General features: G+C 39.9%; 1 protein-coding gene across 2 annotated transcripts in view; it reads left to right on the top strand.

The window, feature by feature from the left end:
- gpc5a (glypican 5a) overlaps positions 1-17,337 on the top strand; it is a 116,888-nt gene that overhangs the window by 63,875 nt on the left and 35,676 nt on the right. The window contains exons 8-9 of one of the 2 annotated variants that reach the window (XM_069525242.1): positions 6,456-6,618; positions 13,377-13,714. In XM_069525242.1, coding sequence (XP_069381343.1) covers positions 6,456-6,618; positions 13,377-13,453 — 240 coding nt within the window. In that variant the 3' untranslated portion in view covers positions 13,454-13,714. Of the gene's footprint in view, positions 1-6,455; positions 6,619-13,376; positions 13,715-17,337 lie in introns of those variants that run through there. The other variant, XM_069525236.1, reaches the window with a different exon arrangement.

The raw sequence follows: 17,337 nt of genomic DNA, 5'->3' as shown, positions 1-17,337 counted from the left end.
GCTATTCTGGAGAAAAAAAACCTTGTCTTAAATGATCTTCTGTGCATAGCCATGAATAAAATCCACTTAAAGCAACAGCAGGATAATCCTGTTTGTGTCATTGGTCATAAATTCTTTCAGGGGAAATGTAATGCCCATACAAATTATATCAAAACAAGAAAGGCACTTGGAGAGTGCAAAGTACATTAATTCATCTTTGCCTAAATACAACTGTCTCAGAAGAAATATAATATACATCAAAATGACCACGATCATGATCATGTTCACGATCAGTATTTTTTCTTAATGTCAATAACTAGAGTTTGTTCAGTGAATATGCTGAAACCTTTTTCGGTGCATTTAAATCTTCACTGTTGTTTTTCTTTTTCCCCACCACAACCATTCCTAACACCTTAAGCTTTACAGAGATATGTTTGATTGTTGCTCATTGACACAGTTTGATAGTTTTGGAAAACAAAGCAGGGCTGTAGCATAGACTGGAGGCCTTCATCAGGCTTGAGTAGAATTACGTCATTGTCAGGTTTGGTCCACGTGTTTTTTCTCGGTAATACGAAAAATACACATCACCTGCAATAGCCTTGAAATTCACCACTGTTCGAGTCGCAGGACAGAGGATCAGCACACAATGATAATATTATTATTTTTTTTAAATTACATGATATTCTAATTTCCACGTTAGCTTCTCAGTCACTGACCTGCTGCCTCTCTGCTGCTGCTGCTGCACTATGGGTAGGATAAACACCCTGTCAGTGCTGCGGCTGCAGTGAGGGCGATGGAAAATGACAGTGTGTGTCGTGGGACCATGCTCACATCCTGACACTTCCCTCCTCTGACTGGCAAATATGATCATTGTAAGATCTCTCCCCCTCCTTCTATTTACAGATAGTAGGACAAGTTCAAAGAGAATACTAATGAGCTTAAAAATCCACGCAGCTTGATTCATCGCTCAGAAGGTGTGATTCATTTTGCCACATGACAACCTGCACCTCTTTAGGAAATGTGCCCTATACATAATGTGCAATTTTAATCAACGGTAAATTTACTGTATGTTATTACCTGTCACTGACGATCACTTTGAATTCCTTGCAGTGTGTGGTGGGTAATATAGACTAAATGGTGGTGTAGGCAGGATTCATACAGTCGTAACATGGCCATCAGCGTGTTCCATTACTAGAGCCGCACCTAAAATACATACATGAGTGGATTGAGGTCACAAATGGGAGTTGACGGCTGAGTGAAAAATTCAAGCATTGGACGATGGTACAATGAGATTTTGTCCAATGCATGACATTGTTTTAGAATTACTGAAATGATGAGGTCAATCAAATACATATTTTGAGTCAGACTTGTAATACCTGCATTTGTTTCCTTAGAGACGAGTTAATATGCGTTTACCACACTGTGTCATTCTCAACCTTGGAGAAGAAATTTAAAATGCAATAATTGTTACAATTCAGTGACACTTTAATACACTGCACTATACATAGAACTATCTAGATTGCATGTTTAAGTTGAATGTGAATGTACTTCTTTCTGTGTGTGTGTGTGTGTGTGTGTGTGTGTACAATTCATTATCCTGACTACCTGTGGGAAGAAACTGTCTCTGAAACGGGTGGTGCGTGATTTAATGCTCCAGTAGCATTTTCCAGATGGCAGCAGTGAGAATAGTGTGTGGGCTGGATGACTGGTGTCCTTGCCGATGCTTTGGGCTTTCCTTGTACAGCGGGTAATGAAGATATCATAGAGGCACAGTCGGGCTCTGCCAGTAAATTTTTGATGCAGCCTTTATAACGTTTTGCCGCAGTTTCCAGTCCTATGCATCCACAACTGCCAAGCCATACCGTGTGATACAGCCTTGGTCCCCCGTGCCCAATCTTTCGAGACGCCTCACAAACGAAAGCCTGTGTTGTGATTTTCTCAGGAAGCAGCTGGTGTTATGAAAAAGTTTGCTAAGTGTACAGCGGTGGGTTTAGAAACTTGAAGATGAGTCAGGTGATAAAGATAATAGTGAGGGTAGGGAGGTCACAGGTTATCAAAGGCAGGGATCTATATCGCTTCTTCTTAGAGGTTCGCAGGAGGGGGTGGAGCTAATCGTAGCTGACATTGGGCGAGAGGCGGGGTACAGGCCGCCAGTCCATCACAGTGTCGACAAACAGCCATCCACATGGCCACAAATGTGTCCCATTCAAAAAGATATACTACTCACATGGAGCAATGGGGGATTTCACAAATAATAAATCAAAGCAGGAAACTTGTCATCTTAGTTCAGCTTGTTAACGTTCACTGATGAGTGCTGGAGACAAAGCACAGCTGAGCCTGAAGGCTCTGTTTTCTATTTATTTTGAAATTTAGATCAATTTAATTGGAAATTAATCATGTCCAGATATTTTATCTTCCTGGACCAACCAATAGATCAAAATTGTCTTCCCCAGTGCCATGCGTCTTAATACATTTTAATCTAACGGGTGAGTTTAAGATAAATCACCTAAAGAACATGTATTAAACGAGCGTGCTATGTTCAAAAGAAACATATCTGTTGTTTGCGTTGTTCGACCAGTTTCCTAATTTCCATTAAACTCTCACCTCCTGAAGCCAGTGCTGTTTTATCTTAATTATTGCTTAAGGCAAACAGCAGACTCTCAGCACTTTCCTCCTGATTGTGTCTCCTGCCTTTGATCAAACAGTGACTCCAGAGTACAGCTGATAAAATGTTAACTGACTGGGGTCGTTGTTGCCATAGCTACCAATGTGGTGCATTTACTTTACTACTTCTCTTATTACTAAGTCGAGAGGTGGATCTGCACTGGGATCTTCTTCCCTTGTAAACCGTTTCTAAATGGCTGCAAGCTTTTGGTTGGATAAGTCGGCGGACATTGGTTCCAGACAAAAACGCTTAATCACAACAATAATTTCCTACCTCGCCGTCCTCGTCCTCTGTGATGGAGATGGAGTGTCAATTCTGGGAGTTCACAGATGCACAAAACAAACTCTTTCGACCTTCCCCTGCTGTTAAATTGATGCCACCTTAACCTCTCCTCAAAGGAAGACTCACCGGAGGCACTTTGTGGAGATCAGTGTATCGGTCCGGTGGTGAATCAGTGCAGTGCTTAACAGTCTCATTGCTAATAGTTGTCTTTTTCTGCACAATGTCAACCTTATGCTTTTGCTGTGAAAGCCCTTGAATTATAATAATTCTTCCAATCAGCCAGTTTCATGAAAGACATTTCAGGAGAGGCTAATCAAAGGTGCGTTAGTGCCAGAGGGACGACCACCACTGAATATAGAAATTAAAGAAATTCAAGAAACGTCACAATTAGAGCGGATAAGTCACTGATTGAAACATTTGATTACGACAATTAGCTCCTGTTGTTTTTTATGTGTTTAAACTGACAGAAATGGAAGGTGTTTGAATTTGCATTATGAGCAGCAGCTGCAGTAAATTAACATGGCCGGGGGGGTGTTAGAATACAACTACTAATAAAGAACAGGAAACAGTTTGGGTTCAGAAAATTCCTACAAAGTGTGCAGTCGAGCAGTTTATTAGCATATGGACATTTGTGTTTGTGGAAAGAATAATTGGTATTGTTTGGTCTGTGCTAACTCTCCACACGCTGCAGTAACAGCCACAGGCGTGCCCAGGGGTGCCTGCTCGGAGCTGCTTCTCATCTGGAGCTGCACTGAATGAGTCAGAGCACCTGTCTCACAGCCGGCGTTAGACAAAACCCCCATGTCATCCGAGGAAGTGAGGCTAATACCACAGTTAGACCGTTCGGTGCTCACATCATTGTGTGTCAGAAAGAGCAGCAGCCGTTCGTACCCCGGTCCTGAGGAGTAAAGGAGCTGAGCAGTCTGCTGACAGACCTGGTCAAACATGACAAATGTTTCCTCGGCTTTGCGGCAAATGAGTTTGCTGTGAAAAACCATTAGCTAGCAAGACCCAATGAATTATTCACCACTGTTTGATGCAAATTGCGTCATCAATCGGCAACCACATAAACCCAAACACATGTTTGGGTCTTCTTTTAAATTTATAAAAGACATTTTGATAAATTATGAATTGTGGGTGTTGTACTCCACGATTCAGAGAGCTGTTTACATTTCTCTTTCACCCCCTCATTACTGTTAACTCATTTTATATGCTGCTTTCAATTTAGTCCATTTATAGATAATTTGGATATTAAAATATAAAGCTGGTGATATTCTTTTTTTGTAGCATGGGACCTGCGCGTACAGAAGCATGAGTCCTCCTGCAGTAGCTGCAGCTTTAGGTGCACTTCCGACCATTTCATGCTCGAACCATCCCATACACATTATTTTTCTTAAAAGCTGAACCCAAAAAGCTGAATATTACTTCAATTGGTGACATGTCAATACAGTTTGTTCGACTTAAACTTATGTTGTACCAACTCATTTGGAAAAAAAACCCAATTAGCATTGTAATTAATTTGTGTATTTTTTTAAGGTTTCAAACCATTTTCAAAAACAACAACAGAGCTAAACATCACAGGGAAATGAGCATTATCAGGCTTTGGCTTTTTAGTAGCATTTATTTATGCTTGGTTTTAATTTTAGCCTTCTTTAGGTTTTATTGATAGTAAGAAAAATATGGAATATAACCAGATTAATCATTTTAAAGTTGGTTCTTGTTCCTTCAAAGTGTGTGCATGACAAATTGTATATGTCCAATTTGTAGGGTTGAAGTGGGAATATAAAATATGCATTTGGTCGATTATTAATGATTTAGAAATGTTTCCGTGTATCAATGAGGTCAGGTCAACTCTCCCATGATTCTCCTCATATATCAAAGTTTCCAGAGAACAAAGTCGGGAATTGTGGCTTGACCTAAGGTCATGTGATTCATCTCTGCATGTATGATTAGAAGCTGCAATTCTTCCTCTTTCACACATACATGTGTCTCATTTATACACATCTGAAGCTTTCGCTTCCTTCTATAAGTGGATCTTAAAGCTCAGGCTGCACACTGTCTCCCATATGAAGATTAATTACTGGACGATATTGTCTCCTTTGAAAACGAGTTCAGAGTAGTCTGTTTTTAACTCCACATACCGACGCCTCTGTAAGCAGGTTATTACAACTAACAATAAGATAATCCTTTATTAGTCCCACAGTGGGGAATTGTACAATGTGACAGGGAAGAGGGAAGTCAAAAGTCATCAGTAGTATGCAATACTTATGAATGTAAGGAGATATAGAAAAATATGACAACAATAAATGGAATAAAAATAAATATGAGTTAATAGTTATGTTTCGACCATCTTTAGTAATTATGATCAAAAAAAAGAAAGAAATAAGGTGAGAGCAACAAAGTAGGTGTTGGATGGATGGATGGATGGATGGATGGAGAGAACACTGTCTCATAAGAGACTGCTGTTTGTTTCCCAATTGTCAGAATACGTTGTTGTTGTTGGGTCATATCCAAGTGATGCAACAAGCGACTGACTGTGTATGGACTTGGAAGTTGGAGTACTTTCCCTGACCAGTCCTTCACGTCCTGGACTTCAGTGAATCAATTAATTTAAGCTCCTAGACCAGGCTAATCGCATGCACCCCAGAAACTCATTATTCCACATAACGTGTTAAAGTTTTGGTCTGATTTCTGATGTAATTGCAAAGAAAGTCATGGCAATTACACACATGGAGGGAGCGCTGAGATTACCCAAATCCTTAATGTTCTCTGTCTTCCAACCTGTGACCACTGAGGAGCACAGACTCCAGACAGGCTAATTACCAGCGCAGATATGTCCCAGCTCAGCCGTAGTCACAGCCCTGACACTGCAGCTCCCCTGCAATGAACCACAACAGCAACTAATTAGCATAGACACTACCTTTATGATCAACACAGAGCATTCTCTCTTGTTTCCAGTGACGTACCGTGAATTTAAATGAGCCAATTAGCGTATGCATTTCCCCTGGTGTCGAGTTCACAAAGCCTTTGATTGAGATTCTCCTCCACAGCGATACAGCGGAAACTTTAGTCAACCTGCAGGTCACCGCAGCCGAGTAGGGTGAACGTCATGTCACTCGCCCTGTTGATTCATTAAAGTGGCGCTTGTAGGTGGTGGCGATAAAAGTTATTGTAGATGCTCGGAGTTGTTTTAGGAAACATTAATCCACCAGCCTTGTAAAGTTGTTATTTCATTTTAATCAAACAAAAAGAAACAGACTATTTTAAATGCCTTTTATTTAAAAGTTGTGTTAAGAAGTCAGGATGGCAGAAAAAACAAGACAGAATTCCATCTGCAGTACAATTAGTTTTGCTGTTTTTATATTCTATTTTGTCCTCTAGAGCCCATTAGAGGACTTTGTTCACTGTTTCTTGCTGTGAATATTAAAAGTGAATGATTTTTGGACCACTGACCCAAAATATAAGTACTTTTAAACAATTTGCATTTATAAAACAATAACAAGTGATGTTTCTTTTTCCCCCTAACCAGCTGTTGCAGGGAAAGTCCATTCCTAAACTGGGCTCGCTGGACCAGATTGAAACAGGCAGTGGAGACGCGGAGGGACGTTACAGCGGGGACTGTGATGATGAGGACGGTTGTGGAGGTTCGGGTGGTGGTGATGTTAAGAGGAAAGTCTCAAGAGTCTCCAAAAGTAGGTCTCGTTTTTTTTTTGTATATTGATTGAACAATTAAACAATGAGCCTTCACCCAAGTCATTAACCAACATCTGTTCTGTCAATATGATATAAATGCAATAAACTAAGTTAAACAATAAATAAATCACACGAAATACAGTTTTCAAAAACATATATCTCATTTGAGAATACAAGGAAGGTCATCAATGTTCACTGAGCACATCAGATCAAAATAATTATTATTAATAAACAGTTTTACATTTCCAGCAGCTGTGTTAAATTCTGCATTTCACCCATCTGTCTTTACAAAAATTACCGAATTTAAAATTAAAGTTTTACACCATTGACGGCCTGCAAAGGTGCAGTTGCATAATACTTTATTTTAATAAGACTTGCTCCAGTCTCCATTTTATGACGGTCATAATAATAGTCATTAAAGATAATAGTTGCTATGGGGACATTATTGCAATCAAGGCCCGTTACTTTATAAATTATTGAAATTATTGCTCCCCAGAGGATCAGTAACCCTCGATGAATTACAGCGGCAGAGCTTCCCTCTTCCCTTTGTTACCTTTCACACCCTCCTCTCGTCCCAGCGCGTGCATTCCTCCTCTCTCCTCCCTCATCTATTCTCCATCAAACATGCTAACAACCTGATTAATCACCCCTCTCGTATTGCCTATGGCGACAGCGGGGAAGGGGGGGTGTCATCCAAACAAGCCATTCTATCCGTGTAAATGTTTCCTCTACTGCTTGTCAGTCGGTCTCGAGGCTTCAGCAGCTCAGGCTCAGGAAGCTGCTTAACGATCACTCATCTGAGGCTGTAGGGAGACGCTGACATTTATCACCTATTACAGTAGAGCCGCCCTCTCCTTTGTCGTAGGCCAGATCAGCCTTTCTCCCATATTTATGACCCGCTGTCTGTTGTGACCTCTGTCGAGCACCTGTCCCCTGACGCCTGACCCTCACACAAACACTGTGGTGTCACCCACCTGAACCACACCTATGTCCAGCCCCTGCAGCATTCTGCAGGTTTTTGCTTTTTATTGCTAGCAAGGTTTTTTTTTTGGTGCATCCTCAATGCAATTAGTTAAATTTGGAGATGCAGAAGCCCAAAAACGGCCTACATTAGTGCTTTTAGAAGTAGTAAGTATTACACAATATGAAGCAGCTTGAAATTGCAGCATATACTCGCTATAACTACTAATCAATTATATTTCCAAACAGAAATAAAGAAACATCCTCAAATCCCACTGATGCAAAGTGCTGCTATTTAATAGGAATCTTAATTGATCATTTCAATGCTGCTGGCACAATTTAAACATTGTTGTGTCTTATTGTACAGGAGGTTTAATCCAAAACACCTCTTCAGCCTTTTTAGCCTGTAGGAGTGAATCAAGTTCACAGATGAACAATCATCCCACTGTTCACTGAATCATTCTCCACCATCACTGCAACTAGAGTAAACATATGATGCATTAGACAGGTTAAGTGTTGATCAGTGTTATATCATCATAAGAGAATGTTAGTGATCAATAAACACTGACATTAACATGTGTCTTGGGTGATTCAATCACATATTGACTTCTATAAATAAGTCAGATCAAACCTGACATTAATATGTGTCTTCAGAATAAGTGAATCAATGGGCTGTGGACAGCTCTACAATGTAGAACGATTTTAATTCATTTGAAAGCTTGTAACAATAGGTTTTTCCTTTCTTTCTCTTGTTTTGTCTTTTTTCGACCACATGGGGAGCAACAGAACAGTCTGCTGTTTCGGTGCTGTGCAGACGCTATTTCTTTACAAACAGCTTCTTGCTGCAGCTGAAAGTCACGATTCAAGTGAATCAAACAGTGAAGTTGTTACCTGACAGCTGAACGATGAGCTGAGACTTATTATGAAGCTCTGTAAAGCTGAGAGGAGCTGCAGCTTCAGGTGATAATGCTCCTTTGGTTCATCACTAAAAGCAAATCCTTTCACACTGGCACATTGTTTGATAAATTTTTTAGCAAAGAAATACCAAGTCAAAATTCTTGGTATGTGGCCAGAGTGCTTATATGTGCAAAATCAAGGACGTAGTTGAAGACTATGGAAACACAGCACACTGTGTTGCATCATATAAACATTCTAGTCCGTCTAGTTTGAGCTGATTTATCTGTTGCACATCGGCTCAAACAGACAGTACACTGACTTTGTACCAGGGAGGGTGCAGGATCAAGTCCACCTAATGTCCGCTTCAACTGATCCTGACGTTTGGGTCCAGTTGCCGTCTGGAATAGTTCAGGGTTGCAGTGCATGTCTGTAAGCAGCTGTCGTCTGTCACATTGTTCACAGCCTCTGTCTGCTGTGCTGCTCCACCTTTCCGTCACTGAACACAGAAGTCATGCCTCTCGCTCTCAGCACTGATGATTTTATGGAAAGTCAGAATTTTTGTCACAGTTTTCTTTAAGAAAAAGTATCTAAAGATGTTGGATAAACAGTTTGCACCAATTCATTTCTAAAGAGCAGCGGCCAACAGGTAAGCTCCCAATACTCGGCCTGCTAAGCAATGGTGTAACTTCAGACTCAAGCCCCCTTTCCACAAAAACCCCACAAATATCTGGCTGTTGTCTGCTATGGGAATGGATACAGTCAGCATTCACTCCCAGGTAAAATGACTACAGTTTATACAAAGGTTTTTATTGGCTCTTGCATGGATAGAACACTAGGGTGAAAGTGCAAATTTTTTTTCCGCAGGTTTACCCACGTATAAACCCCCCCACATATACCTGCTAATTTTGGTCTGTTACATTAAAGCACACTGATATATCTCTCAGGCTGATTGGCTGCAGTACTTGGCTCTGGATGTACGGAGAGTGTTTGCTGTTTCTAAGATACACTGTGATCATCACACTTGTTCAGATCAGACAGCGAGTTGTGCAAATCAGCTTCAGCTGTACTGAGCTCTCGCCAAAAGCTTGAGAGTCAACACATTCACGTTCTTCTCCGTAGGTGATGAAAATGTATTTCATTAAGCTTTATTCGTTGCTAAAATTACAGTTGAAACATTATTACATGTCACTGCAGCAGCAGAGCTGATAACAACTGGTACAATGAGGCTAAATCACTGTGGTGGAGATGCAGTATTAATGGACATTGTTGGGTTTGATTCCAGTCTGCATGCAAAACTTCAAAACAGGAACCTGAAGAGACAGAAATACAATATTAAACAGGACTACAGACCCAGAAGGTGAGATAGAGACTAATGTGCTAATAACACATCAGAAAACATGAGCTGAGCATGACCTAAAATAGCATAACTATCACAGTGGAGTGATTCACAAGTGAATATATAATCACAGGTTTAGAAGGAGATATGAATGTTAAATAATGCGAGCTGAGCTGCTCTTCTAGAGAGTCGGGGTCTCACCTACTATCCCTGTGCACCATGTGTGGTTCACAGCATAAAGACAATGAAAATTATCTGTCACTGCCTGTCTCTCAAATATGATGTTTATATATATATATATATATATATATATGCAACATTAATATAAACTTCCTGTACCCGTTTTACGAGGCGACGTGAACTTTTTTTTGTTGAAAAAATGTGATAATATAATTAATATTTTTTTTCAGTCTTATGTTGTGAGTCTGGATAGACTTTAAAGGATTTAAACTGAAACTTTACTTTGAAATACAGCTACAAGGTGGTAAATCTAGATAAACCTCAGACTACATAGATTGTACAGGACTCTGATATATTTCCAGCTGCCATTTAATGGCAAGGATGGTGATCTATTAAAGCAAACTGAGTTGAGTGATATTACCATCTCAATGCCAGATACAGAGCTTAGACACCATGTATAATTTAATGTGGTTTCTTCTCTGCAACGATCTATAATCCCTCTCCTTTGTGTCTTTGATGTTTATCAGCAGAACACACTGATGATAGATCAGCATGATAAGGAAATAAAATGCTATCAGCTCAATACTGACAATACGAGTCTGATTTAAGGGATTATCCTCATTAAGCAGAATTACTGTTGAGAGAGAATGGTATGTATGTGACAAGAAGCAACAATGTGAGCAGCTCATCCTTCAGTATTGTTCCACAGATGTTTAGAAATTGCACCAGGATAGAATTTATTGCATCGCCCTCCAGATTTCAGAGCCACCTGACAGAGTCACTGTAAAAATACCAGTTCTGTTCTTTGTATAAACGCAGAGAAATATTGGAAGCAGAACAGCATTGACTCCAACTCCGTTCAACACATACACGCTCCTCACAGCTCATTAGGTAACATTGGCTGATGAAAACTCAATAATCCAAGAAGACAAACCGGAGCGCACCTCCACGAGCTTCCACGCACTTTACTTTACACACCTACAACAACAACACACACATCTGACTTTTCTTCTTTAATGAATTTAAATGATGATTTAACTATAATGACATCTAACACCTCAATGTCAGAACTATTTTAAGATCGCAGTGACGTGTGTTGCTGGATCATAATTACAAATTATAAAAGACATAACTGGAATAACTAAGAATAGTTGTAATGTATCTCATGTCTGTGAAGCGCATTCTTTCAGCCTCTATTGTGTGTTGTGTGTAAAATGGTTTTTATACTCCTTTACACTCCTAAATTACAGCGGCGAGAGAAAATTCTGCTTTGATATTCAGAGCTTCATTTTGGTAAATAAGGCAAAACTCAAGGTTGTCGAGTAGCAAGGTTGAGATGGTTCACTGCCGCAGACCTACTTTATGATTGAGCCTGACGAGACAATTATACACCTGGTTTAATCACATAAAAACCTTGTCGGGCTCAGCTTTGAATATAATAAATCCAGTTTTGGCATTTTAGCTATGGTGGTTTATTAATCTGCTGTGAGATAATAACAAAACAAAATTCTACAGCCTTGCCAGGGGCTTCGTGAAGCTGTACTTAATAATGATATAATAATAACACCTTTACACAGACAAATCTATCATGTTGATGTTTCAGGAGCTTTAAAGTTCAGTTTAGTGACTAGAGTCATTGGTTATTCATCCAATATTTTGTGAGACGTACCCTCAAAACCACACATGTGAACCTGCTTGAGGATCCAGAGAACAAGTCAAGGATTCACCAAAGTCATCAGGATTCATCCTCTGGGAACCATGAATATAATGAATTGTGAATCCATCCAACAGATTTTTTGATATTTCACTGGATGCCTATAAATAATTAATTTATCTGCGTCATTATGAGTCATCCGCTGGGGACTATTAATGTCCAAAAAAATATAACAATCCACTACAGTTTCAGAGATATTTCATTCTGGACTAGTGAGATAATGACTGTGTCACCGATTTAAAATTACACAAACTGATCAAAGTTTCCTGCCTGATTGCAGCATGTAAATAGTAAAGAAAAAGAAAATATTTTCCTCAACTTGCCTTTGCCCAAAATTAAATCTTAGCTTTCCACGACCTGTCCGCAGTGCCAGCAGTGAAAAAGGGTTTATTTCATGACTCCAGCCCCAACAGGCAGCTCCAGGCCTCTTATCTGGCCGGGCATGGCTCCGCTGCAGACACTGTGATTGCTTGCACCGTGAGCATTTTACTGTAGAAAGATATCTGTCAGACACAGTGGCAGCACGAGAGACAGAAATCGATTTCTAGCAGGTAAGCACAATGAGGGGAAGGAGAGAGGCTCCTTTAGCATGAGTCTTATTAATTAATAGTGTCTCGGCAGGAGAGTATTGGATGTTATCTGAGCTTCTCCAGCGCAGGCCAGAAAACGAGTGGTGAATGTAGCCAGTGCATGTAGAACTCCTCCACTATCTAATGCCAAGTGATAATGGGCCCAGCAGAGTTCAGGAGAGATACAGGGCACAGGGATCAGCGCACATTTAGCAAAACTCGTTTTCTGTCATAGTTTGCGGGGGTTGTACAAGTTCCAGCTCTAAAGGAGAGACTGGGGGTAACATGCACTGTGTTGGACACACACAGTAATGGCTGTTGAGCTGGGAGCCGGTTGGAGTTTTATACTTGGCAGTGCCTATTAGAAAGATCTTTATCCTCATTACAGTGTGAGATCAAATTAGGTCACCTGTTGTGACTTCTGCCCTCTCCTGTGCCAGCGATAATGGGATCAAAACATTTACAGCTGTGTAACGCAAATGCTTTTGACCTGTGGGCGTCACAGGGTGGATGATTATTACTCCATTAAAGTAACCTGCTGAACTAATTAATAACCAAGGAATTCATCAGAGACTTGCATGTCTCAGCAACACTGCACTATTATAAAAAGTGTGGTTTTTATAGTCACCTGAAAAACGTTATAGCTGGCTTTAGCTAAATAAATAACCAGAGCAATTGTTTTACATACATTGGCACTTCAATTCACTACACTGTAGATTATAGTTAATTATTGTCAGGTTTTGAATTTCAAAAAGGCAGAATTTACTTTCATTATTTTTACATAAAAATAAAACATTTGTTTGAAATAATATTGGAAGAATATTTTTTGTCAGTTAAAGGTCAATGGCAGTGCTGTGTCAGTGTTTTTAGCAACAATAGTGTTCTTTGGATTGTAGCAAACGGTTCCTGAAATAATCAACACCCACTGGTTGATGAAACTAATCATGTCAGGCATTAATGCCAGGCTGCACAAATGAGCCATTTACGAACAACAGGCTCCCTTCTCCCAGTGTCTCAACACAAGGCAGAAAAGAATGCTGATCATTAAAGATCCCAACAAGGACATATAGCATAATCTAACTAGTGTCTAACTCCTGTCAGACATCAACGTCTTCAAGCTGAAACGACGCCAGAGGCCCGACGCACCAGCTACTGAGAACAGAGCTGTCACTGTGTGACTGCAAGATGAAACAGATGAACCTGAACGCAGCGCAATCACAGAGGACATGATTACTCTCCACCACTGGGTGGAGCAAAATGAGTCACAGGAGTTTGTCATTGTTTTGCCAGTGTCAAGAGTTTCTGTATCAGTCACACCATTATGATACATAACTGGTTTTTAATATTGTGGCTTTTTGAAAATAGAATGGACCTGAGTTGTGTGCATACCTGCTCCAAGGCCCTACAGTCAGATAAAACTGAATCAAGCTGCACCAAGTTTCATACACTCTTAGGATTCACCTGTAGAATCATTTTGGAGGCTGTGGCGCAGTTGACCTGTATTGTGTTATACCCACTGTTTTTTCCATTGGTCAGTTGATTGGTGAGGTTAGGTGAAGTAACAGAGAGATCTCTCTCTTGAATACATTACACTTCAACAGCACCACAAATAAATTCTCCCCTAATATTCTTGTTGCCATGTTATTGATTTCCATCATATTCCTAAGCTGTGGTTTGAATGAACAACTTTGCAGCACTCATGGATCCTAGGGACATTATGCAGTGTGCAAGGTCAACAACACACTAAGAGGCCCAATGGAATTGTGGAGAAAAACACGAAAAACTGCTTTCAAAGTCGACAAGTGACCAACATTTGCTGCTCTATGCAATCGAATGTGCTATCCTCAGTGCTTTTCTGCATTCAGTGTGATCGTTGCCATGACTGGATACAGGTTAATGGGGGGGGTGCGCACCCAGTCATCTCGTCTACATGCAAGCCATCAAGCTGAATGACAAGAGGATCCTACAGCAATCACACTGGAGAGCAATTTGGAGTGGGAGAATGTGACTGGGTTGAAGAAAATGGAGGGAGAATAATTGGACCTGAAGACGGCCAAATAACAGCCTGGAGTCCAGCTGCAGGAACCTGGAGCCAGGTGGATTAACCACAAGTATGCACCAAAATCATGCACACACAGACTACGCACACCTTTTGTATTCCTCAGACAGGCAGCAGCATCCAAGGTACAGTAGCATCTGAGTACAAATAGTATGCCCCAAAGGTTGGTAGGTGTTCAGCTGTAAGCATGAAATGTAAATGTTTGGAAACAGAAAATCCTCATGCTGTAGAGGGGAGACCGTCACCCTGCACCTCTGCAGCTGAGGACAGTCGAGGTGAGCGTCAAGGACACTGTATGAAACACGAAGCATTCATGAGTGCATTAGTAAAATGGCTCCTGTCATTGCAGACAGATGAGGTGGCTCTTGGAGATTACCAGAGAAAAGACACCATCTGCCATTAGAAGGGTCCAGAACTTACTGAGCAAATGATTCGATAATGAGTATATAGTCTGAATTCAGCAATTTTAGAATATTACTGCCACATAGACAGTATTTCAATTACATTTTTTAGTACAGGTAAAAAGCTGACTTTCCATTTGAAAATGATACATTTATTATAATGGTGATGTGTATTAATTAGAGTTATTACATTAATGTGAAGTACAATTTTCAACTAATTAGAGTTTTTTACCACTACCTGCTTAATTGTACCATGCAGTGCACTTGTGTCGAATCATTTGCATTTACTACATTTCTTTAATTTGTCACCCGTCTGTAAGAGTCAGTTTCATTTTATATACTATAGTCAAACAGTCTGGATTCTCAAAACTCCAGCGGCAGAAATAAATCCACCATATCCGGTGGATTCAGCTCGAGCTGAAAAACCTGAGGGTAAACATTTCATTCTAGACTTCATAGTTCAGGAGTTATTGGCCAAACATATGCACTATTTCTCATAACACCACTGGCTGCTCTCTGTAAGTTTTGCTGCTTAAGTAGTGGTGGAGAGCTTCGAAAACTCCAAACCAAGACTTATTTCACTAAGGTCTGTCGTCTCTGTGGTAGACAGTGCTGGAGGTCACTCAGTAAGAAAGGATAAATCTTAACACAAACAGTAAAGTTTCAGTCTTCAAGGCTTCAACCCTTTAATATGTAACAAAACCAGTAAACCTATGTTGAAAATATATTTAGTTTATTTGTGTCCTTAGATAATCCCAAAAAAATGATGCAGAGAAAGCCCCAATTTTTTCAAAGTAACAAGACGTTTCATTTTGGCCTTATAATTCCATCGTAATCCTTATTACTCGTCTCTATTATAACTTCCAGGACAAACACATGTGTTCAAGGAAAAACATACTGATTCCAGTTTGCGTATTGGATCATGACTATTCTTTGCCATTTGCTGCGTAACATGATTAAAATTGAAATACTTTACCTGATCTGTCAACATTAGGTGTGCGTCAGGTAGAAATCTTATTGACAGTGGTGGTCAAGACAACAACTTTTTTGTTTTGTTATGATTGTGGGACCCCTAGTGGCCAAAGTTGCACTTTTTGTACGTTAAACTATGTCTACTAAATATAAGCAGGAAACAGAGATTAACAAAAGTCAAGTTGTATACTCTGAAATGAATCTCTGTTTCAATTTTAGGCTCAATCTTCTTCACATAGCAATGAATGGCCTGGGATGTATGTCTCCATGGTTACTGTAGATGTGATGTGTTATGTGTCCCATGTTCTCAGAAGCAATTGATAAACCTTTGATTACTAAACTGACCTAGATTACTAAACTACCTCAAACAACATATTAACCCTGCCGCCTCCTACTCAGCCACAGATTGTTTGAGGTTTTAGCTTCACTGTGGGATTAGTTTATGTAATCAGTCTCTTGTGACTCATTGTGAATACCTCCCCCGTTTGCTGTGGGCTCATCTAACTCATATATGGATAATCGTGCACCTTTCTCCGGCTTGTAGCACTTCTTATCAAAACTGTTGTTTCGATCAAACTACAATTAGGGAGGTAACGTCAGCAAAAACACTGTCTGTGAAGCTGTGCACTCTGTCTTTGTTTGACATTTTAAACATTTTATATCACAGAATTCAAATAGATATATACTTCATAGAGATTTCTACCAAACCACAGGAGGAGCATACGAACCTTGGACAGTCTGGATCTATATTCATGATTTTCAATAGATAATATTGATAATAACAATAAGTTGAGGGGGATATAACAAGTCAGTAATCAATCAGCAATAGCATATATTGTAAAACACACGTATAACAAATGAGACTTTTCGACTTTTCAAATACCCTGGTGTCTCCTTGTATGTCCTTGTTCAAGTACACAGAAAAAATTTAAGGTTTTGCCAGTGTCTGTTTATGAATGAGAAAAATAGAACCCCTTTCACATACAGTTAGTAAGCCGTAAAAGCAGGCAGATGAAAGCATACAGATTAATATCTGCTGTTTATTAACATATGGTCGCAGCTCAGATTGGATTCATGTAGCAGATGAAATACACACCAATTGTCTGTGAACGCCTGCTCCAACTCCAAGCGTGCATGGAGGGAAATGAAATGCATTGCTTTCTGATTTGCCACAGTAAACATAATGACACTTTTATTGTAAGATAAAAGAAACCTTGCATTTTCTTTATTGTTTCCCTTCCAGGTGTTTGTGTTTTTTTAAGCAAAGCTTTTTAACCACAGTGCGTCGTCATTATCTCCACCTGCACATTCCTGTTTTTCAATCATTTCCTCGTACCTTGCATGATTTAATGGAAGGCTTAATGAGCTGCGGCTTGCGTGTGGAAGGACATCTTATTGTGTTAATGAACCATGAAAAGGGCAAGCACATATCATTGTGTGAACTGTTTTAATAATCAGCTCGATGTCAGACACAGCCCCTCTACCAAAAATCTGCTCCATCAATCAGCACAGATGCTGAACATTTCATTAAGGCTGGTTTCATACCGGTGCCTTATGATTTTGCCCCTTGAGAGATTTTTTTAGGATTTGAACATGGTAACCTGACTCGTGGACAAAGCAACCACAACAA

The sequence above is a fragment of the Paralichthys olivaceus genome, chromosome 1 (assembly GCF_024713975.1).
Source record: "Paralichthys olivaceus isolate ysfri-2021 chromosome 1, ASM2471397v2, whole genome shotgun sequence".
NCBI lineage: Eukaryota > Metazoa > Chordata > Actinopteri > Pleuronectiformes > Paralichthyidae > Paralichthys > Paralichthys olivaceus.
The sequence above is the reverse complement of the archived record's forward strand: the minus strand, read 5'-3'. Positions and strand labels throughout refer to the sequence as shown.